The 23,740-nt window shown below is 38.6% G+C and overlaps 1 protein-coding gene across 4 annotated transcripts in view; it reads right to left on the bottom strand.

The window, feature by feature from the left end:
• Positions 1-23,740, bottom strand: part of pxnb (paxillin b) — a 74,440-nt gene that overhangs the window by 14,741 nt on the left and 35,959 nt on the right. Inside the window, exons 2-8 of one of the 4 annotated variants that reach the window (XM_056464146.1) lie at positions 10,689-10,885; positions 9,586-9,668; positions 9,300-9,439; positions 8,635-8,824; positions 7,913-8,060; positions 1,063-1,209; positions 764-937 (exon numbers count right to left, since the gene is read on the bottom strand). In XM_056464146.1, the coding sequence (XP_056320121.1) occupies positions 764-937; positions 1,063-1,209; positions 7,913-8,060; positions 8,635-8,824; positions 9,300-9,439; positions 9,586-9,668; positions 10,689-10,885 (1,079 nt within the window). Of the gene's footprint in view, positions 1-763; positions 938-1,062; positions 1,210-5,757; positions 7,430-7,912; positions 8,061-8,634; positions 8,828-9,299; positions 9,440-9,585; positions 9,669-10,688; positions 10,886-23,740 lie in introns of those variants that run through there. The other 3 variants (XM_056464147.1, XM_056464145.1, XM_056464144.1) reach the window with 3 other exon arrangements.

Here is a 23,740-nt window from a genome sequence, read left to right on the forward strand (position 1 = left end):
AGTGTTAATGTTCAAACTATTTATAATGTTTAAAGTGGCTGACAATAATAAATATTCATAACGATCAGAATAAATCTGCAATGTTATAGAACTGTGCAGAGCTGAATCTGCTTACTTAGGCCTGCTACAGTACTGTATTGCAATACCAGTCATTATGGTGGTACTTGGATAGATGGATCTTTTTTCTGAGGTGGTACTTAGTGAAAAAAGTTTGAGAACCACTGATCTACAGAACAAACCACTGTTATACAATGACTTTAAGTCTTTAAATGTCACTTTAAGCTGAATACTAGTATCTTGAACAATATCTAGTCAAATATTATTTACTGTCATCATGGCAAAGATAAAATAAATCAGTTATTGGAAATGAGCTATTAAAACTATCATGATTAGAAATGTGTTGAAAAAAAAATCTGCTCTCCGTTAAACATAAATTAGGGGAAAAAATAAACAGGGGGCGAATAATTTAAGGTGGTGTTCAACTGTATATAGCAGGCATGGGCAAACTCGATTCTCGAGGGCCGGTGTCCCTGCAGACTTTTGCTCCAACACTAATCAAACACACCTGAATACCCTAATTAGTGTATTCAAGATCACTAGAAAGCTACAAGCAGGTGTGTTTGATTAGGGTTGGTGCAAAACTATGCAGGGACACCGGCCCTCCAGGATCGAGTTTGCCCATCCCTGGTATATAGGGTAATTGGCATCAGGCTTTTATGCTGGTCAAACGAAAATGTATCAAATGAATGAAGTTTCTTCTCACGTCCAGGATGGGTCCGTTACAGTAGTAGCATCTTGGAGAGAATAAATGGTGATAATCCCTCTCGCAATATGGCTGTCCTTCCCTCTCAAAGAAGTTTTTGGAACCAATCTCCTCCTGACAATGTGTGCACACGAAATGCTCAGGATGCCATGTGCGCCCCATGGCAGTTACCACCTGTACAGAACCAAACACGCAACCTTTATTTAGACGTGTCCAGCTCATTCAACTGAGCATTTATTATTAGCTGATTTAATCACAGATCTCTCTCCTCTATATTTGTAGCTCTCTGGCTCCCTCACCTGGCCAACTATGGGTTTGCTGCAGGCACCACAAACTCCTTTGGCAACCGTTTGCACTCCCAGCTTGTGGAGGTCAGATTGAAGACTCCCCAGCATGTTGTCTAGTTTGTTAGCCTGTCCGTGCGGGCCCTTGCCCTGGGCCATGATCTACAGACAGACAGGACAAGGGTTAAAAAATATGCAAAACAATCATGCGCACAAAACACAAAGAGCTTTTAAGCACTAATTAGTCCTGTGAAGTGCTTTGAATGTGCATTTTTTTGACATAATCTCAACTGAAACATGAAGACAGAGCGGGACATTTAGTAGCTCCTCCCCTTAATACAAAAAAGACCAATAGCATTTTGTTTTTATCACAGTGCATCAAATAAAAAAAGCAAACGAAAAGTCTCTTAAAAGAGGCGGGGCATGTCAAATACTAGAGAGCATTTGATTGGTTCGAAGATTTGATACTGAAGTATGAGGTGATGTCAAAAGAAATTGTTGATCCCACAAACTGCAAGCTTTGAATGTTTCTATCGGGTTTATATCTAAGTGAAAATTTTGTTTTGGAGCGCTTTAGCTCAGGGGTTGCCAACTTTTCAGCTTGCGACCCGCAAAATAACAATTCCAGTGACTCGCGACCCCCACTATCCTTGAAGGTGGCTATAAAATTACAAAGATTGCACAAAAAGTGCAAGTCTAACAACCATATAAATTTATATAGTCATTATTCATTTGTTTAATTTAGTATTAACCTCACTTAATGAGAATGGTGGGCAATGTTTACAGTACAAGTCTATTCTTGGTTTGATTTTGGAGGTTGCCACTTGGAGATCTTCCTCTGTGTTCAGTGGTGGCCTTTATTTTTAATGTACATGAGTGCCGTAAACAAAGGTCAAAGTTTAACATTGTGCTGTAACATCAATCTGCTGCCACTAACACAATTGCTGTGTCATTAATCTAGCATAATAACTCCCGCGGTCGCAATCCAATGGAAAAGATTTGAAAGGCTGATGGCTTTTTATTTGAATGTTGCTTTTTATGTAACTATTAAATACTATGTTTAGGATTCTTTCACACGTGGTTTAATTGCCTGGACTGAACCCGAGTTTGATTGTCCCCCCTTGCCACCTTCTCGGCTGGTTTGTGTTCACACTGTCTTTTTTTCTTCTGTTGGTCATGAAACAAAAGCGCCAAAATGGTGACGTCCGCTTATCACAGTCATTCTGCTTTTACTGAATGTTTTACTTTTGTTACCAAAACCAAAATAGAGAGCCACTTGCGTCTATCTGCTGCAAAAATATTAAAAATGTTCAGAACATCACGCGACGTCTGCAGAAGATGGTGGAGACAAGCAGACATTATCACTGTTTGTACTGGGTCAGTCCCGCTTGTCGCCAAGGTAGGTGATACACAGACATACAGACATGATTGATCGTTATGAAAACTAAAGTTTGCTGTACAGTTGGCGGTTCACTTCTGTTATTTGGTACGATTGCATTCATATCAGATGTGAACCGCACCAAAGTTTGCACAAACCATACCCGTGTCCACCTGAAAGAGGTTCACGGGTGCGCACCAGAATTCAGAAGACACGTTCACACTAGCTGAACTCTACCAAACTCTGATGTCAAATGAACCCAGGTGCGGACCAAAAGGGCTAGTGTGAAAACACCCTCAATCTTCTGTAGGTTATGAATAAAATATGGTAATTCCAACAGTTTTGGAAATCACCAATGGACCATTTCCACTGAGTGGTAGAGTATGGTACGGGTCACCTTTATCAAACTTGCGTTTCCACTGTCTAAAGGGTACCAAGGGTACCCTTTTGGTGGGTGTGGTGTACGAGTTTAAGTCGCCGACATTCTCGCTCGAGGAAATGTCAAAGTAAAGCTACGGGTCACATATCATACGGGAAGCACTTCTCACAAAGTGTTCATTACTAACCTTTCTATGAACATGATTTGATTATAAACGCAGATTATTGACAGTGCGAAATAGCCTACTGTAACATCTGCAATTATATAAAATAAATAAATAAATGCAACATATATGAACACACACAGACCCTTACAGTCTCAGATTTTTTACCATTTACAGAAAAACTACACACAGGATACATTTAGTCCTTATTTGGGTTCAAAAACGACACGCAACAGTCAGTGCAAACCTCTCATCTTTATCTTTAATCTTCAGCAGCACATGTGACCTCCGTTAGAAAGTAATTCCGTCATTCATGGTTCATAATAGTCCAAAAGGCGATGATAAACACGATAGTTTGTTCATGATTCATGCTGTTGAAACAATTTGCTCCTTTGTTTTTTCGTGCGCCACACTGGTGTTAGTCTGTTTCTGAAAGGATTGGGTGTCGAAACAATTCAATAATCATGTGCATGTTAATAATATGAGCTCAAGAAGTTCGTTATTTCAAATACAGATGCGCATTATTCGAGCTCTCTGGAGAAAGAGAAACCGCTCGCAATTTTAGACGGCTCGTAACACAACAACAGGACATGGCAGATTTTGATTGGATGACCATGGCTTGTTATTATATGTATATATATTTACAGTGTAATGTCTTGGCTGTGTTTTTAAAAATGGCTGTTCCTTTGTGGTATGGTACGGTTCGCTTTTAGGTACCTTTTGACAGTGGAAACGGCCATAAAAGCGTACCGAACCTTACTATACCACTCAGTGGAAATGGGCCACAAGTGGGTTGCATCTAATCTAATCTTGATCTAATGATCAAGGTAAGAACCTAAGAACTGTACATACACACAAATATCTCAAACCCAAACTTTGACATTATTCTAGGAGGGGACCATAAGACAAAAGCTTAGCCAATGACAACACATCTGCACCTGCAATGGTGGGAAGAGTGGGTCGTACTCCGTCTGGCAGCCCACCGATGCCAAGACTTTGGGTGGGGACACAGGGGCAGGTGGAGGGGTGGGACTGGGTGGGGGTGCAGGTTTGGGCTTTGGAGAGGGAGCTGGAACTACCACGGGTTCAGGGGTTGGGGGTTTGGGTGGCACTGGTGGCAGAGTTGGCTGGGGGGGAGGGGTAGGATCTCTTGGAGGGGGGGAGGGGGCAGGTGGTGGGGGTGGAGGCAGAGGAGCAGGGGCTAATTTAATCACAGGGGGACACTTGGGTTCTTCAGCAGGGGGTGGAGGGCGAGGCACAGGGGGAGATTGGGGAGGTAGGATCACCTTCCTCTGAGGAAGAGGAGACTCAGGAGGTATGATTATCTAGAGAAAGACATCAATCGGACAGAAGAAGAGAAAGAAATGAAAAGTAGGAATGAATAAGAAGCAGGCACAAACATTAAGTGAAATTAAAATGAAATTTAGCAAATGGAATTGAATGAAAACAGAATGTGCTGAATTCATTAATCCTTCCTGTCTACCTTATCCACCTCCCTGTTTTGGTCTTCCCGTGAACGTTTGGGGTTGGACATGACGATGACGCCTTCAGTAAGCCAATCATCCGGTTGCTGCTTTTTTGCTTTTTCTTTACGGGCAATTCCCAGCTTGCCTTGCAGTTCCTCAATGAGTCGGTCCTGAGAGTTGCTCTTGTGGAAAATCAGGGGGCCCATCTTTCTACGTATCAGGCCATCTCGATACATGGGGTGGACATTTTGAATCTCCTTGGTGCGTCTAATCACTGATTTGATCTGAGACAGCAGTACAAACTCCTTGAGATGCAACATGGCTCAAAAATGGTTTATTACTGTCCTAAAAAGCAGGACTAGATCCCTGCAAGCATTCAGATGCAATCAAGGGGCAGAATCAGTTAGAATGGAAATGTGAGTTTCCATTCATGATCGTGGTTAGCATTGGTTACTTGCTAGTTATCAAGTCCACAAATGTACCAAAGGTAGTGTAATGGTTATCAAGCACACACACCAAGACCCAATCCCAATTCTATTTTTGTACCCCTACCCCTTCCCCTTGGCCCTTAAAACCGAGGGTGAAGGGGAAAGGCTTTAAAATGTACCTCTAAAAATTGGGAGAGCACTACAGCACCTGCACACGTAAGATCGTAACTGTACCGTGTATTTACACAGTGGCCATATTCATCTACGTAAACACACAAAAACAACACTAACATTATAGCAGACACTGTAAAAAGCTCATTCCCAGCCATTAGGCTTTTCTGACAGGGTATTCCAGTGTCATCGAGTGTCAGAATGTGGTGGAACTGCTATACAGGAGTTATTATTAGAGATTATAGATCGCAAAATTGAGTGGTTTTTATTTTAGCGTTTTTTTTTTTTTAAAGCATGATGGTAAAACACAAACGTGGTTGTGAATATATTAAAACATGTGCTTGTTTGTTGTAAAAATTCGTAATAATGACAAAAAAATACAAATTTTTGGATGGGTGCTGCGATCCTGCTGTTGTGGCTGGTGTATTCTGGGAAATTTTCTTACCCCTTGGATTCGAGTGTGGTCCTGAAAAATCTTTGTTCGAAGGGCTATTCACCTTCATCTTCCCTTTAGCCTTACGCCTTCAAGCTAAAGAGAATAGGGACAACCCTACCCCTAAGGGGTAGAACTGGGATTGGACCCAATACTCAAGTTAAAATTAATATGTTTTTCCTATTTATACAATTTACGATGTATAGAGTGAAAACAATTATTAGAGCAAGAATAACTGCAAAGTTAGGAACTGTTACAATTTTTGCTCCAAAATAACACATCAATTGGGTTTCAATCCTGCTCCTGAACAACCATTTTTTATTATACTTTTTTCTCTAAGAAACATGCCTCTAGCCACCCTAAAGGTGTTGATTAATTAGATCAGAGGTGCCCAAATTTGGTCCTGGAGGCTCGGTGTCCAGCATAGTTTAGATCTAACCCCAATCAGACACACCTAATCAAGTTGTTGGGCTTGCTAGAAATGTCTTGGCAGGTGTGTTGGGGCAAGTTGGAGCTAAACTCTGCACGACATCGGCCCTCCAAGACTGAGTTTGATCACCCCTGAGTTAGATGATTCCAGTGAGGATTAGGGATAAATCCTGTTAAAAATGGTCCTTCATTAACAGGATTGGAGTTCATGTTACATGCTGGGAATCAAACCACTGCAAGCCTTGTATCCACATCAGTCCCAATTCAATTTTCACAGCATTCCCAATCAACAAGCATCGCAGGACCATCCATACATGTCCAGAGGCTGAGATCCTGTCCATTGTGCCAGCCATATGGAGCATGGGAAGATCCATCTGGGCATCCGGGGTTCCAGGGCAAGATGACGGAGTAAGAGAGTCATCCATCCAGCTTGCCTCAGTCATGGGGGTCATGGAGCCATCAGGTCCTTCGTATGCCATCTTCAGCTCCATGTCAGCCCAGTCGAGATCACTCCTGCAGTCTGACTGGTCCTCCAAGAGCCCATCTCCCATTTCACTCTCTGTGTGAGTATCAGGATGAATGTCACTGCGATCTGCCGCAACTATCGACTCCTCATAGATTTCAGGTTGTGCTTCCGAAGTGAGTTGTGAAGAAGCTGATGCTGTGATATGAGTCTCATTCTCAGGTCTGCTGAAGCTCATGGCGAGAAGTTTATCCAAGGCATCATCAAGAGAAGGCTCATAGGTTGGTGGTTCAAGGTGGTTATTTAGAGAAACAACTGGCTCAAGATATCCTGATTCTGGTTTTGGGCTTGGAGACTTAGGAACCACTAGAGATGAGGATAAGGGTAGGACTAGAGGAGGTGAGACAGCTTTGGGAAGAGACCGAAAAGGTGATTCAGAGACTGTAGGAAGTGGAGATCTGGGAAGGGATGGCACTGGGCTCAAAGGTTTTGTTTCAGGTCTGGAGAGATAGAGATCTATAGATGCCGGTGTCATCAATGGACTAACTCTTTCATTGATTCTGCTGATCGCTGGTGAACTTCTAGGACTAGGAGACTTGGTGTTGGGCGAATAGGAGTTCAGTCCAGAATTCATCAATTTGGCAGATGGACTCCCCTCTTTCACAGGAGAAAGGTACTGACCTCTAGGTGCAGAAGTCGTGGGTATAGTCTGAGATAAAACAACTAGAGATTCCACCTCTGAGGAGAGCAGGGAAGCAGAAACATCAATGGCAGAATCCAAGCCCAAGTCAGGCACTGGAGAAAAACGTGGACTAGATGCTGGAGGGGGAGACAGTTGAGAGTAAGGCTTAAATACACCATTGGAAGGTAGAGGCACAGCCCCTGGTTCACTAGAATCCTCCACAATGTGCAGTTCAAAGCTTGAAAGACCTGGGGAAAATTGTCTAGATTCTGCTGGTAGGGTAGGGGACAGGGATTTGGACACGGCAGTCGTAGGAGGAGGGTGGATTTCGGCAATGGTAGTAGTTTGCTCAAACAGTGGCTCAGAGTTCAGGGAGCCTAAAGAACTTGGCTGGAGGACATAAGGAAGGGACAGGGGAAGAAAGAAGAGAAACAGAAGAGATCGACAGATTAAGGGATGCAGCGAATGAGAAATAATTAAAAAGCCTCAATAGCATATACAAAGCAGCAAAGAGAAACAAAAAAAAACAAAAACTGATACTGATAATGAGATGAAAATGAAGAGTTAGACAAGCAGCCAAGAAAGTTCACACAAATAAAACTGGTTAATTTTGTGAATGTCAGATGAAAACAGGCCAGTTTTCCAAAAGTGCTGTAAGCCAAAGAAGATTGGAGATACCATTGGCACCAACTGTCTAGACATTCTGCTTACAGCATTTTTGGGAAACATAGCCCAGATTGTAAAGAAGTTATGAAAATAGATCACCCAAACAACATAGTTCAGCACGCATTCCCAGACACAACGTCTCTTCAGCTCACTCACACTGTCCTACTAAAGCCATTCCAAGTTACTGGCATATATACACACACTCACATTGCTCTGCACCTTAAAGTCTGACAGGCAGGCCATGAGCTCATCAAGTTCTCGTGTGGCAGAGGTTGCTGAAATTCTGCCCTGCTGCTCGGAAGGTGCGTCCAACTGGCCCTCAGTCAAATCGCTTGTCAATGCACATGGGCTGGGTCTGTTTACATAAATAACAGCATTCCATTAAAATACACAATGCAAAGGCATGGTACCCCAACTATAAAGCTGCAATTCTCAATCCTGATGCTCGTAATCCCTGCTATGCCCATTTTGTATGTTTCTCTTAGCTCTTCTGATGTTTGTTCCATTCAACTCTAAGAAGTGGACATCATAGAGGATGGTGCCATGACTCCAGTTCAAAAGGTTGTTTAAATAAATGGGTATCATGCACAGGATGTTACTTCTGTGCTAATTACAGGATTATGGTTAAATAACCCTTCACTCTTCTGTAATGACTGAAAATGTTGCAAACAGTGATGCTGCACAAATCTTTTTTTTAATCAAGTACATTTCATTAAATTTACCATGTACATGGGGTAGGGAGCAGTGAATACTATGTAGGAAACATTTAAATCTGAACACAGGCCCTTCTTGGTGATCTCATCTAATGAGATGTTATCTAAAACAGGTGTGTTAAGCAAAAGAGTCTTGAAAATTAAGCAGTGCATGGGGTCATGAGGACCAGGATTGAGAACAGCTACTGTGGAGTAGTGTGCTTGTAATGATCTTACGTTGTGGAAGGCACAGAGCTCTCCAACTCATTCAGAAGACTTTCCACAGTGGGACGCCCATCATCTGTCCCCTTTGTTCCATTCCTCTGAGGCTTGTCCTGGGCTGCCGGTGTCAGTGTGATGCCTGGGTGGGCTCCATTCTCCTGGATATAGTGGGCAACACTGCAAGGCGGCAATGGAGGTGCAGCATCTTCTGCAGCAAGGAAGTTTTAAAGTACAGTTACTTGGGACAGCTCCCTAACTCCCAAAGTAAAATCTGTTCGCTACCACGTATTCAAACACGTGTACTTGAAATAAAAAAAGAATGGTATATCGAATTGGATATACTGATAAATTTGGGTGTATTGTGAAGTAATTATATGTAATAATGCGTACAACGTGCGTCTTCACTGCCGCATTACCAAACGTACTTTTCTAATGATCGTGTAGTAAATACAAATTCAAATGTAGTACCTACTCGAGTTGTAGGCGATTTCAGAGGCAGCCCAAGTTCGCCCATTCCTGCTTTAGTGGCTAATGAAAATTTAAATGTGAGATTTTGGAAATAAGATTTCAATTTAGCGGGAACGGTTTGGGCAGTGAAGAAAACAAAGCCAGAGCGGAACTAAAAAAAAAAAAAAAACAGTCCCGCACAGAAATTTATTGTATTGTGTCTCTGTGCTTACCTGTAGTGGAGTAAGATGGGGCATTTTGCTGTACAGCATTGAGTTCCAGAAGAAGGCGGTCTAGTTCAGACAGGTTGCTACCCAAGGCGGAAGTCATGGCTGTGGCTGAGGAGTCTGAGTGCTTCTGCTTGTTGGGAAAACTGGACCAATAGAATTGTGTAAATTTTTTCAAAATAACAGAAGAGGGGCCAAAGAAAGAGATGTTATGGTGGATCATCATAGAATGCCAAGATTTAATACCATGTACTTAACTATTATTAGTATGAACTTGGGTGTTGTTACTCACCTGTAAACGTGGTCTTCTTCCGTACGAGAGGCTGGTGGACTGCTGTCCCGAGACAATGTACTTTTTTGAACAGAGCCCAGAGACTGAATAAAAAAACATTTATGTAAATATACATTGCAAATGTAAATACGCTTATGTTAGTACTTAAAATTGATAGGTCAGTCATTATGTAATGTAATGTAATGTGTGTATTTATATAGCGCATTTATTGCGTATGCCTATACACCCAAAGCGCTTCACAATCATGAGAGGGGGTCTCTCCACACCATCATCAGTGTGCAGCATCTACATGGATGATGCGACAGTAGCCACAGGACAACAGCTCCAGTGCTTCACCACACACCAGCTATAGGTGGAGTGGAGAGACAGTGATAGAGCCAATTCGGGGGATGGGGATGATTGGGAGGCAATGATTGGTAAGGGCCAGTGGAGGGAATTTGGAGGTCACACCCCTACTGTTTACCAGAAGTGTCATGATATTTTTAATGAACATAGAGCGTCAGAATCTTACTTTAACGTCTCATCCGAAAGACGGCACTCACTGAGCAGTATGGTGTTCCCTTCACTTTTACTGGGGCCTAAGGACTCATGGAGAGCCCAGGTTGAGCGCCCCCTGCTGGCCTCACTAACACTTTAAACCTTCCAACTTCCAAGCACTTCCATTATAATAAATAATTATGCCACAAGGTCATGAACATTTAAAGTTATATTATATTGTGCATTTACTTTTATTGATTTAGTATTTTTTTGCTGAGAACAAGTTTATCAAGCTGAGATTGTGAGAAGAGAGCAATGGATTGATGAAAAACTTTTCTCTCATCATTCTGTTTTTATTTTCAAATTTTTTATTGTTATTAAAAATGCGAATTAAAATTTAATTAGCATAAAAATATAAATAAACTTAATTTAAATTAAATACCCGCATTAACCAGAGAATATTTTAATTAAATTAACATAATTGATTCTATAATATAAAGTAATAAATACTTTAGGTCTATGTGGTACAGAACTCTGAGTTAAACATTTTTGTTAGCAAGACAGTTGACCACTGGACGCTCAGTGTAAAATCTAAGTTTATAGTGAAAATGCAGTTTGAGCTGAACCTGCTGCGAGTCCGGCCGTGGGGAGAGAGATCCGTTCAGGGCTTCAGCTGAAGGTGGAGGAGGCAGCGGTGGAGGAGGAGAGTCATCCTGAAACAGCTGACCTCCGCTGGGGTACGAATACGGCGTCTCCTCAGGCAGAAACACTGGGCACTTGGAGATATGGGCGGTGGAAGACTCCAGATCTGCAAGCAATGCGTCTGTGCAGAAAGCAGAAACAAATTCTTTATTGTACTTTAGATGAATTAGATTTATTGACCTTCAGATAAAATCCTTTTGTATTATCAAATCGATTAGTATTTTATTATTATTATTATGGTATTCATAATTATTTTTTATTAGTAGTATGATTTTTATAATTTTTTTAAACATTATATATAGGTCTGTCACGATATTTATCTTTTGTGGTACGACATAGAGCAACAAAATTTATTGCAATAAATGATATTATTGTCATTTTAAGACCATTATAATAGCATCATAATGCAAGTGCACTCTTCCAAAGAACACATAATATTGTATTCTTAAGAATATTTCATTCAATCACAGTCATTTTAACAGTATAATAATTAGAAAATGGAATCAGAATGTGAAAACGGTTATCTTAAACAAATAAATAATAATAATATTAATAAATGTTACCAAAAATGTCCAAGGTAAAAAGAACTAGAAAAAGTAACCGATCTATTTTCAGTCATCAGGCACCCACGTGAGAATATACATTAGTATATTTATAATATTTATACTAACACTATATTTATAATTTATAGTAAATATTATAGTGTTTTTTACCATACTGAAACTGGCACCTACAATAGAGATCGAGAGGCTGCGCAATCAGCTAAAATGTGGTTGGAAATGTTTTTATGTATGGGCGATATATATTGCATTACCAAAAATTATTGAGAGTATATGCACGTGTTGTGCGATGTCGATATATTGATTATTGTGACAGGCCTAATTATGTATTTTGTAATATCCATGTAAATGTGTGGCCTAACCCATCTTAGATGTCTTTTTGTTTTGGTTGGGGATTATGAAGCCAGGCTTGTGTGTTTTTTATATATTTGAAGTCATATATATAAATTAAATTATTAGCCCCCCTGTTTATTTTTTCCCCAATTTCTGTTTAATAGAGAGAAGATTTTTTCAACACATTTTTCAACATGATAGTTTTAATAACTCATTTCTAATAACTGATTTATTTTATCTTTGCCATGATGACAGTAAATAATATTTGACTAGATATTCTTCAAGACACTTCTATACAGCTTAAAGTGACATTTAAAGGCTTAACTAGGTTAATTAGGTTAACTAGGCAGGTTAGGGTAATTAGGCAAGTTATTGAATAACGGTGGCTTGTTCTGTAGACTATCGAAAAAATACATAGCTTAAAGGGGCTAATAATATTGACCTTAAAATGTTTTTTTAAAAATTAAAAACTGCTTTTATTCTAGCCGAAAGAAAACAAATAGGACTTTCTCCAGAAGAAAAAATATTATTAGACATACTGTGAAAATTTCCTTGCTATTTCATCTTAAAAATATCGCCAAACTTCGACATATGCTATCAGTGTCTGATGCGGAAAAGCTCATTCATGCTTTCATGACCTCTCGATTAGATTATTGTAATGCGTTACTAGGCGGTTGCACTGCTGGCCTAATTAACAAACCTCAGCTGGTTCAAAACACAGCTGCTAGAGTGCTTTCTAGAACAAAGACATATGATCATATTACTCCAGTTCTTTCATCATTGCATTGGCTCCCTATTAAATATTGTATAAATTAAAAAAAAATTATTGACTACCTACAAAGCCCTGAACGGCTTAGCTCCCCAGTATTTGAAGGAGCTTCTGGTGTATTATAGCCCCTCACGTCAACTACGCTCAATTAATTCTGAACAATTGATTATTCCCAGAATATCAAAATCAACCAGGTAGATCTTTCTCATATCTGGCACCTAAACTCTGGAACAGTCTTTCTAGCACAGTTTGGGAAGCAGACGCACTCTGTCATACACAAAACACAAAAGCATATGCAAATCCTCTAAAGGATCATTAGTCTGCATTATTTAGGGCAACCGGAGCTGGGAACACTGCCCAAAAGACATTATAATTTGAACGGCATCTACGCTTATGGTAGTCTTTTTTTTTTTATTCCTGAGGTTTCCATAATCCTGGACCAGGCCGTATCCTGAGCAGCTTCTGTGGTGGTCATGGAGGAGTGGAGAGCATGAGACTGATCCCTGTAAGACCCCAGTGATAAACGAGTCCTCGCATTGATCCTGAAAAGACAGCCTGTACACCAGCCGGTAACCTACTCACACTTGCAGCTTCTCCACAATGGACGTCCAGCGCCCTCCCGCCTCCGGCGCCTAGACTGCAGCTTTGCACAAAACATTTGGCCATTGAAGAAATGTCATGCCCAACTGAGCCTAGTCTCTCTAAAGGTTTTTTATCCTTCACTTTCGCCAATTCATGAAGTTTTTTTCCTCACCACTGTCGCCAATGGCTTGCATAGTTCGGGACCTGTGGAGCTGCGCATTGATGGAGTTGCGCTTCAGTGTTTGAACTCTCAGCAGTGATTATTAAACCACACTGAACAGAACTAAACTGAACTTCAACTCTAAAAACTGGACTGACACCATTTCAATTTACTATAATCTTCTATGTGAAGCTGCTTTGACACAATCTATATTGTGAAAGCGCTATAGAAATAAACATGAATTGAATTGAATATATACACAACAGTTCTGTCTGGTTCTCGAATCTAATAGGCTGATAGCCATGTAATATTCCCGTAATAACAGCACTCTACAGCCTCTTCACTCTTGTGTATTTCTCTTCCCACATAGAGTGACAGCAGATCAATAAACTCTACAGTTTGACAAATATTGCAGCTGTTGGACAACATAATGTACTTTTGAGGCTTTTTTAGTCGAGAATGTAGTTGTTTAGATTGCAACTATGCAGTTTACTTACAAGGGTAGTGCCTATTTTAAAATATTTCACAGCGTTCACAGCCATCAGCCAGTCATACTGAGCAGAGCAAAGACAGTTGACGCTCGGCCACAAGATGGCGACAGAGCCAACATAATAAGTCCTTAGGGGAAAAAAAACAGCATAAATTTCAAACCATGATGATTAAATCATTACAAAACAGGTAAGTGACATTCTAACTCGATCTCTCTCTTTTGTATGTTGTAGTGCTGTATTTATACCATAGTAATCGTAGTGTATTGAGTCTTGAGTATTGATATCAGTAGTGTATGTATTTTGTGTTGGCCACTCTTTATATAACACTGAGTTACTTTTTGGTTAGTCATCTGCTTGTTTCTAATGAGTCTCCTGTTTTCGTTACTGCAGACTAGTTCAGTGAGAAGAAAGAAAGAAGAAATGCCCGCATGTGTTTAGCGTTTTTCCTTATCGCAAACATAACCGTAATCTGGTAGTGTTTGCTTTGGCTTCTTCGGGGGTTAATCATTGTGATCTCCTGATTGCAACAAAGAAATACTGGGAAATCTCTGTAGACTGATGGCATTTCACGCCGTTCAGCCTAATAATCTTAAAATGTGAGCAAAATCCCTGGTTTTTCCATCACTTTAGACATTACACTAGAGAATCATTCTAATACTAGCTCTAAAGTGACGTGTGTGAATGAGCAACGGCTTCTGCTGTTTTGACGTCAGCTGCAGATGTGAATGAGCAGCGAAAGAAAGTAGTTCCTCATACAAAAGAGTTTTTGAGACTCTCCATGTTTGATTTTCTTTTTTATATACACAATTATGCCGTAGAACTGTAGTATAAACACAATATCACACTCCTAGCAGTGCGATGTGGCTGTATATCGTCACTGGTGGGGCATTATGCAGACCTCACACCTACACACACCTCCCACCAGTGCCGTGTGTGTGTGTATTGTATTGTAAAATAGAATTTATTTCTTTGACGCAAAACTAAAGCTTTTGAATTTTTTAATCAATAATTCTTCAGAGATTATTTTAAAGGGCCCATAGTTTACCTCTTTTTTATGATGTAATATTAATATTATGGTTCTTCTGAGTGTGCCAGTTTAGGTTCAGTTTAAAACACAATTCAGATTTTTTATTATAATGTGTTAAAAAGTGTCATGTTGGGGGCGTGTCCACAGTTCGCTGATTTAGGGGTGTGTTGCTTCACATGTAGATTAGTTTCGGCTTCCCGCCCTATGTAACAAGGGGGCGGAGCCATGCGCTCACCCGCTCTGTGTTTGGGCAGACTGAGAGAAGGAGCAGGAGTGAGAGGATCAGCAATCAGTCGTACATATATGACTCGGACACAGACCAAGCAGAGAGTACAAAATCATTTGTGTCTTTGTATAGTTTTACAGCCAACTGTGTGCTAGTTTCAAGTACCGAGCTTGTACACCGAGACTAATAACCACGCACACTGAATTAACTTTGACTGAGGCACGGGATGTGTCGCTCGAAGCCGCGACACGGCACACCAGACACTCTCTGTGGCGCGGCAGAAACATGAAGTGTCCCGAATCGTCGCGCCGTTGTGTGTACCCTTTTAGAAACCTATGTTTAGAATTCTAAAACGCATGGCACAGCGTCAGATACAGCAGCACCTAGTTAAGTTAAGAGTTAAGTTCTGTGATTGCGAGAAATGCAAACGGCTGAAGTATAAGGTAGACTCAATGAGAAGTACACATGTTTGCAAACATACCTAAAGATACAACCAATAATTCTGATTAGAGCGATAATGTGGAGAATATTGATCTTGTGTTGAGCCCAATGAGCCTTGCATCTAAAAATAGAGCTAGCGTGTTCCTTTAGTGATATCGCTTCGACTCACGCTGAAAATGGCGGACGTGAATCAACAAACTAAGGATATGATGACGGGCCTGTCAATCAATATTGGTGGGCGGGGGGACCGCTCTCCTACGTAAAGTTGCGGTCAATTTGAAAACCGCTCCAATTGGTCCACCGTTTTTTATGTTGTTAAATTGAAAAAAAAAGCACTGGGTGTGCTTATATCACCCTAATATGACGGTCCATACACCATACATGCACATATGTCTGTCCAAACAGCTTGAAAAGTAGATTTTTTTACCATAGGTGCCCTTTAAAACATTGATATGATGCATATAAAATGCTTAATTGTTTATACATTGATCGTTTTATATTAGTTTAATGTACTTTGTTTGAAGAGTACATCTCATCCACTTTTGAATCCTATAATACTGAACCTTTACACAATGAAAACAGTCATTCAGCTAGACACACAATTAAAGACAACATTAAACAACAAGCTTTAAATAAGCACAGAGACAGTAGCATTATAAACTTCTCCAGCAAAGAGAGAGAGACTCCAAATACAGATATGATGTTTGCTTGCATGAGTCAGTCTGCATTCCAGCCTTTCTAACCATCCTCAATCATGTTACTAAATACAGTCCTCCAGCGCCAGCTCTGCCAGCCCTGATGCCAGAGCTTTTCTCACAGAAAAACAGTTTGCTTCAGTAGGTCTTCAGCTTTGTGTTACGTCAATGAAGCTTAATGTGGCTTTATTAAGCTCTGTCATGTGTCTGTGATGTGTCCGCTGGCAAGTGAAGGCGTTTTGTTCTCGTCAACACATCAGTCACTCTGAGCTATAATTGCACAACATAACATTTCAGCATCGATATCGCAATGTGTGAATCTGCAATTGTCACATTGCAGGATGTCTAATGGGATTATAATTCACCAGGAACCACAGTTCAGAACATGTAACTCGTAGAGTCATTGTGAAGTTGAACCATAATCTGATAGTGTGAACGATTTTGGCTTTACTTAGATTTAGAGCTGCACAATATATGGTTTCAGCATCAATCTCGCAATGTCTGTCCGCAATAGTCACATCGCAGGATCTGCAATGTTGAGTTGGGATTATAGTTAATCAACAGTTGAGAATACATGAGATTTGTGAAGTCACTGCAAAGTATAACCATAACAGAGTCCAACTTTATCATTTGTATGCATTTTATAGGCATTTCAAGAGAGTTTAAAGGGCCATGAAACCCCCCTCTTTCGGTTCAAGTCTACCTCAGAATGTTTTTCAAAAAATGCATCATAATCATAGACTGTAAAATTTATGGACGTAGCATCCGTGACGTCACCCATAGGTTTCTGAACACTGCAAAAGAAGCTACAAGTAGGCGCGGCCAACCGTCGCCATTTTGTTCGCGCGTCATCGCACCCACGGCGGGATACCAAACAAGGGCAAAGAGGCGGAGAGTGAGCGGAGCTACAGACGCCTGCTGGCATTTTGCTTAGACCTGGCAGACAGACTTTACTTTGGGAGAAACGCTTGATGCTTTATTACCTGCGACTCGTTTGTGTTCTGACCACATGTGCTTGGCTGTACACTATATCAATAAAGTGTTTAGACTTTTAAAAACACTGTAGTAATACACTGAGCCACTAAACATTGTTCTTATGACGTTTTTCTACAGGAGGAAAATGCAAATTACTTCCAAACACTTCAAATATAGTCTGTGTTAGTAAATGCAAGACTATTAATGAACTCCAGCACAACACTGTATGACAACGTTTCAGATGACTGTTCTAGAGTCTACAGCTGATCAATCTGTCACATTCTGGAGTGTTTACGGGTCTAAAGAAAAACATTAATGATAAATGATCTTAAATAAAACAAATACATTCATAGAGATGGTATATAAGTATATAACTTTACTCACATGGGAAACGGAGGCCACGTGAATGGTTTGTGAGCACAATTAAATGCACACAGCATCCCATATCATCTGATAATTGTAAGAAATAAGTCCAAAAGGCAGCTGACTGTGTAAAGCCACATAAAACAAAACAAAAATATGATGAATATGCCGAGATCAGTGGCTAATCTTCCGGATTCAGCTGAGGTGAAGTGACGGCGACCAGAGACCTAGCTGTCACTCAAGTGGCCACGCCCTTAATTATGCAAACTTAATATAACCTAATATAAAGGAAATGGATGAGTTATAAAAAAATTCACCCCCTCACAGTTGTCATGGAGGGTAATATTAGCTATATGAACCAAAATCGTTCTTTGTACCAGGCTGTAAACACCTTTTTTTCTGTTGTAAAGTTGGCCATTCTAACAGTGGGCTCAATTGCAATTTCCTCTATTATGGAGTCAGGACTAGCGGAATTTTGATGAATTGCAGTTTCAGTTACTTCCGTATTGGCTTCCCGAGGGAGAGCGGGAGATTGCCGCTTGATCATAATGGGCGTGGAGCAGCACAAGCAGAGGGAGGAGTGGGCGTGGCCAACAGAGCAGGAGGGGAGCAAACAACTGATGTCAGTTGGCTCACAAAATGAGACAAACCATGAGACGCGACGCATGATTTTATAGTTTACAATTTAAGTTAAAATGCAAAGAAATAAACAGTAATTTAATAAACAGCTCCTTATAAGGGAAAAAAAAAAAAATATATATATATATATATATATCCTACTATTACATTTATAAGTAGTAACTTATTAGAAATACACTTAATAAATATTTAATATGTGTTGTGTACTAGTTTTCCACTGTATTACATAGATAGGCTTAACCATTTGAATTCTGAGTAAGCCAAATAGGCTCAGCCCACCAGTTTACTATAGTAAAAAACACTTTCTATATTCAAGTGCATTTTTTGTTTCCATGTATAAAATAAAACTGCCACTTTTCCAATTAAATGACACACATATAAATATATATTTTTTTAAACTTGCAGGCTAATTCACATATTTCACGATCTGAATGATAATAATAAATAAGAAGTATTTTTTTAATACTAGACAACACTTGATGTTTCTATCTCTGTCAGTGACTCAGTGACAGTTAAAATGAGAACATTCTCTAAGTGGTTTCTTAATATATAATTAATAAAATAAATTGTATAATTAATAAAATAATATTATATTATATCATAATTATATCATATTAACTTTGGTTATAAAAAAATATAACTTGTTTATTATATATAAATATATATATATATATATATATATATATATATATATATATATATATATATATATATATATATATATATATATATATATATATATATAAACAAAATATCATAATGTCAGCTTTTTTTATATATATATATATATATATATATATATATATATATATATATATATATATATATATATATATATATATATATATATATATATATATATATATATATATATATATATATATATATATATATATATATATATATATATATATATATATATATATATATATATATAGGGCAGCCCTGAGCTGACGTCACCAAATTCTGCCTCAATATATAACAAAGGCAGAATGATGTGCTTTTATTTTACTACAGATGCTCTTGACATTAAAAAATATTGAGTCTCAATATATCGGAATACAACATTGCAGCACATACTGCGTGCAGTTCATCCAAAGTGAAAGTTCAGTTCAAGGTTGGCATCAAACAGAGTGACCGAGTGAAAGCATGTGTCTGACATGATGCTTTATATTTAGCCATGTAATCATGAATATTTTTATTCTGATGTCACCATATTCTTATGCGTTGGAGAGGCACAAAGTTTTGTCTATTCCTGCTGTAATACCAAATTTAGCATTTCAAAAAACAGTCAGTGACAATTTATTTATATTATTTATTTTAATAAATTATTTTAATATAGTTTAATTGAATTTAATTTAGTTTTAAGAAAAACGACCAGACATACTGTTTTAACTTTAATTTGACTGTTTAAAGTTCCATAAAATGATCATATAGTGACCAGAGGTGGGTAGAAACAAATTACATTTAATTGAGTAAAATTGTTGGGTAACTAGTACTTTTTGAGTACATTTAAAGATATGTCCTTGTACTTTATTCTTTTAAACTTTACTCTCCTACTGAAACAAATGATTTCTGCAAAATTGTTGCAAACAATTGAAATGGGGTTGAATTTAAACAAACAAGTTGAGTGTAGTAATTCATTTTCCTTCGGCTTAGTCTATATTTAAGAGGTTGCCACAGTGGAATGAACCGCCAACTTATCCAGCATATGTTTTAAGCAGCAGATGCCCTTCCAGCCGCAACCCAGTACTGGGAAACACCCATACACACTCATTCACACTCATACACTACAGCCAATTTAGTTTATTCAATTCACCAGCGTATGTGTTTGGGCTGTGGAGGAAACTGGAGCTTAAATTTAGTAACGTTCAACTTAATTAGTTTGTTTAAATTGAGCCCAAATAAATTGTTTACAACCACTTAACTTTAAAAAATGTAGTTAATTTAAGAAATCATCTTTGAATAATTTTTTCAGTGTACTTTGCTACATTTGCCTGCGTTCCTCCATTACTGTCAAATGGTTATAAATATGATTCATATAACTTGTTTACAAAAATTGCGAGATGCTGCATTATTAGTATTAAAAGTAACTATCTGGTTACTTGAGTAAATCCTTCATTGGATACTTTTTTTAGCATTACTCAAGTAACTTTTAGGATTGTTAATTTTACTTTTACTTGAGTAAAAATCTCCTTGTGCCTTGTAAAATGTACTTGTACTTTTGGATACTCTATCCACCTATGATAGAGACATTAATATTGTCTGATTGTTTCAGTGAGAATTTATTAAAGAAAAATGATAAGTTTGATCATTTTTCTTTAATAAATTCTCACTGATTGATTTTAACATTTTATTTTAACTTAAATTTGCCTTGATTTAAAGCTTTATAAAATTAATATATAGTGACTAGAGGTGAATAGAAACAAATCACATTTTCTTCATTGTGTTAGCTTGAGTAAAGATTTTGGGTAAATTGAATTTTGAGTACATTTAAAGATGTGTACATTTACATTTGGCGGCGCTCCTCCGTTACTGTCAAACGGTAATAAATATGATTCATGTGACTTGTTCACAAACATCGCGAGATGCTGTGTATAAAATATAACATTTAAACACATTATTTTTAAACATAGGATGATACATTAAATATAGTATAATACATATAATATATAGGGTTTGACATTAACACTCGCAAGCCCGCCAAATGTAGGTAGATTTAAGCTGTGGCGGGTTAGAGAGACACCCCCACTAGTCACTTGACTGGTTAAAAAAAAAAGTTCAACTTGCCAGAGCTGCCTCGTCCCTAAAGATTAAAATATTTGCTCTTAGGATCGAGAAAGTAGAACGATTGATAACTGTTCGCGCGAGCAAAAGAAAGCAGGTGAATACTGAATGAGAGGATGATCAGGCAAGCGGTGACACAGGCGATCCTCACTCACTGACGTTGTGAGTTGATGTGAATAGCGCGAGTGCTTAAAAGCTCCCGTTTTCCTGCGCAAAATAATCGTGCCTGGAAACGCAACTAGTGCGATCGCTTCCTTTGAAATAGACTGGAAAAAACAGTCCTGCTACTTTCATGTGATCTCCAGATTTTTTTTGTTTGCAGCAGTTGTTGCCACTTTCACTTTTACCATCCTTTGAACAGATTCTTACTGAGTCTAACGTTAACCGTGTGCACGTAATCATCCGTTCACTATAGCACACAGAATGTTTTTTACTTGCTTTCTTTTGTTTGCAGTTATTTTTGTTAATATAGTTTAATTATCATCCTTTACAATAGCATTGCTTTAACGGCAGATTAACTCTCTATTTATCTATAGTTACCTGATGATCTGGGACCTTTAGTTTGGACAGACTGCTCTGTTTAGTTTTAGATAAATGAGAATACTTTTTTAAAATGTCAAGAACATTTTTGTTGAATAAAAAGTTTATGTATACAGCTATTTCTTGCTTGTTTTGACACATTTTTAAAAAAAAATTGTGGCAAGGAAATAATTAGTTTAGTGAGGCCAGAGAAGAAAAATGGTAAATCCTTAAGTGTTAAGCCCTAAAAGGTTATGTGAAATAAAAAAATAAAAAAGTTAAAGAGGCATGTGGACACAACACATAATTTAAATCAAGTATTTTTAGCATGCCAAAGTCAAATTTTTACATTTAAAAAGTATTTTCCCAACAACAAAATTGTGGCTTGTGAATATCGGCGAGTGGCTAGTAATGTTGGAAAACTACTATCCACAGTGGCTGGTGATCAAAAAAGTTAAGGTCAAGCCCTGATATTATACAAAAGGATGAAATATGTCTCATGTGCAAAGAAGAAATAAGTAAAAGATGAATGATGTGTGGTAATGGGGTGGGGAAAATAATAAGCCTGCGCTTCATCTTGCTCCGTTTTGACCACGATGAAATGTATTTTGTTTTAAATACTGTCTTAAATGTAAAAATTTTTTAGTTTGAAATAAATAAATCAAATCAACATATAAGAAGATTAAAAGTAACTGACTAGTTACTTAAGTAATTTTGTAAAATGAAATACTATTTACTCGAGTAACTTTTAGGATTGTTAACTTCACTTAAGTAAAAATGTTCTTACTTGCTTGTACTTTTACTTGAGTATAGATTTTGGATACTCTACCCATTTCTAATAGTATGGCTGAACAATATATCATTTTAGCATTGATATTGCAATGTGTGCATCCGCAAGAATCACATTGCAGGATTACATTATTTATTAGAGCTTAAAAAAATAAAGATAATATTATTATTTTTAAAGGGCACCTCTGGTAAAAAATCTACTTTTCAAGCTGTTTGGACAGACATATGTGCATGTATGGTGTATAAACTGTCATATTGGGGTGATATAAGCACACCCAGTGCTTTTTTTTCAATTAAACAACATAAAAAACGGTGGACCAATTGGAGCGTTTTTCAAATCGACAGCAACTTTACGTAGGAGAGCGGTCCCCCCGCCCACCAATATCGATTGACAGGCGCGTCATCATATCCTCAGTTTGTTGATTCACGTCCGCCATTTTCAGCGTGAGTCGAAGCGATATCACTAAAGGAACACCCTTGCTCTATTTTTAGATGCAAGGCTCATTGGGCTCAACACAAGATCAATATTCTCCACATTATCGCTCTAATCGGAATTATTGGTTGTATCTTTAGGTAGGTTTGCAAACATGTGCACTTCTCATTGAGTCTACCTTATACTTCAGCCGTTTGCATTTCTCGCGATCCCAGAAGCTCCCTGTGATCTTAACTAGCATGCGTTTTAGAGTTCTAAACATAGGTTTCTATCAGGGTACACTCAAGTTGACGGCTGGGCGCCGCGGACCGCTGCAGAAACCTATGTTTAGAATTCAAAAATGTGTGGCACGACGATTCGGGACACTTCATGTTTCTGGTGCGCCACAGAGAGTGTCTGGTGTGCCGTGTCGCGGCTTCGAGCGGCGCATCCGGTGCCTCAGTCAAAGTTAATTCAGTGTGCGTGGTTATTAGTTTCTGTGTACAAGCTCGGTACTTGAAACTAGCACACAGTTGGCTGTAAAACTGTACAAAGACACAAATGATTTTGTTCTCTGCTTGGTCTGTGTCAGAGTCGTACATGTACGATCTTCTCTCTCCTTCTCCGTCTGCCTGTCAGACTGTTGCAAACGCAGAGCGGGTGAGCTCATGGCTCCGCCCCCTTGTTACGTTGGCGGGAAGCCGAAACTAATTTACATGTGAAGCAACACACCCATAAATCAGCGAGCTGTGGACACGCCCCCAACATGACACTTTTTAACACATTATAATAAAAAAATATGAATTGTGTTTTAAACTGAACCTAAACTGGCACACTCAGAACAACCATAATATTAATATTAAATCATAAAAAAGAGGTAAACTATGTGCCCTTTAATTATTTATACAATGATGACCATGTTATTTTACCTTTGATTGTTCAATTTCTGTACTTGAATACTGTTAGACTCTCCAGAAAACCATAACCATTTCCTGGACCAGGCCGTATCCTGAGCAGCTACTGTGGTGGTCATGGAGGAGTGGAGAACATGAGACTGATTCCTGTGACGCTTCAGGGACAGACGAGTGATTATTAAACCACACTAAACTGAGCTAAACTGAACTGAACTTAAACACTAAAAACTGAACTACACTGTTCCTATATACTATGATCTTTATGTGAAGCTGCTTTAACACAATCTACATTGT

This window comes from Danio aesculapii, chromosome 8 (genome assembly GCF_903798145.1).
Source record: "Danio aesculapii chromosome 8, fDanAes4.1, whole genome shotgun sequence".
Taxonomy (NCBI): domain Eukaryota; kingdom Metazoa; phylum Chordata; class Actinopteri; order Cypriniformes; family Danionidae; genus Danio; species Danio aesculapii.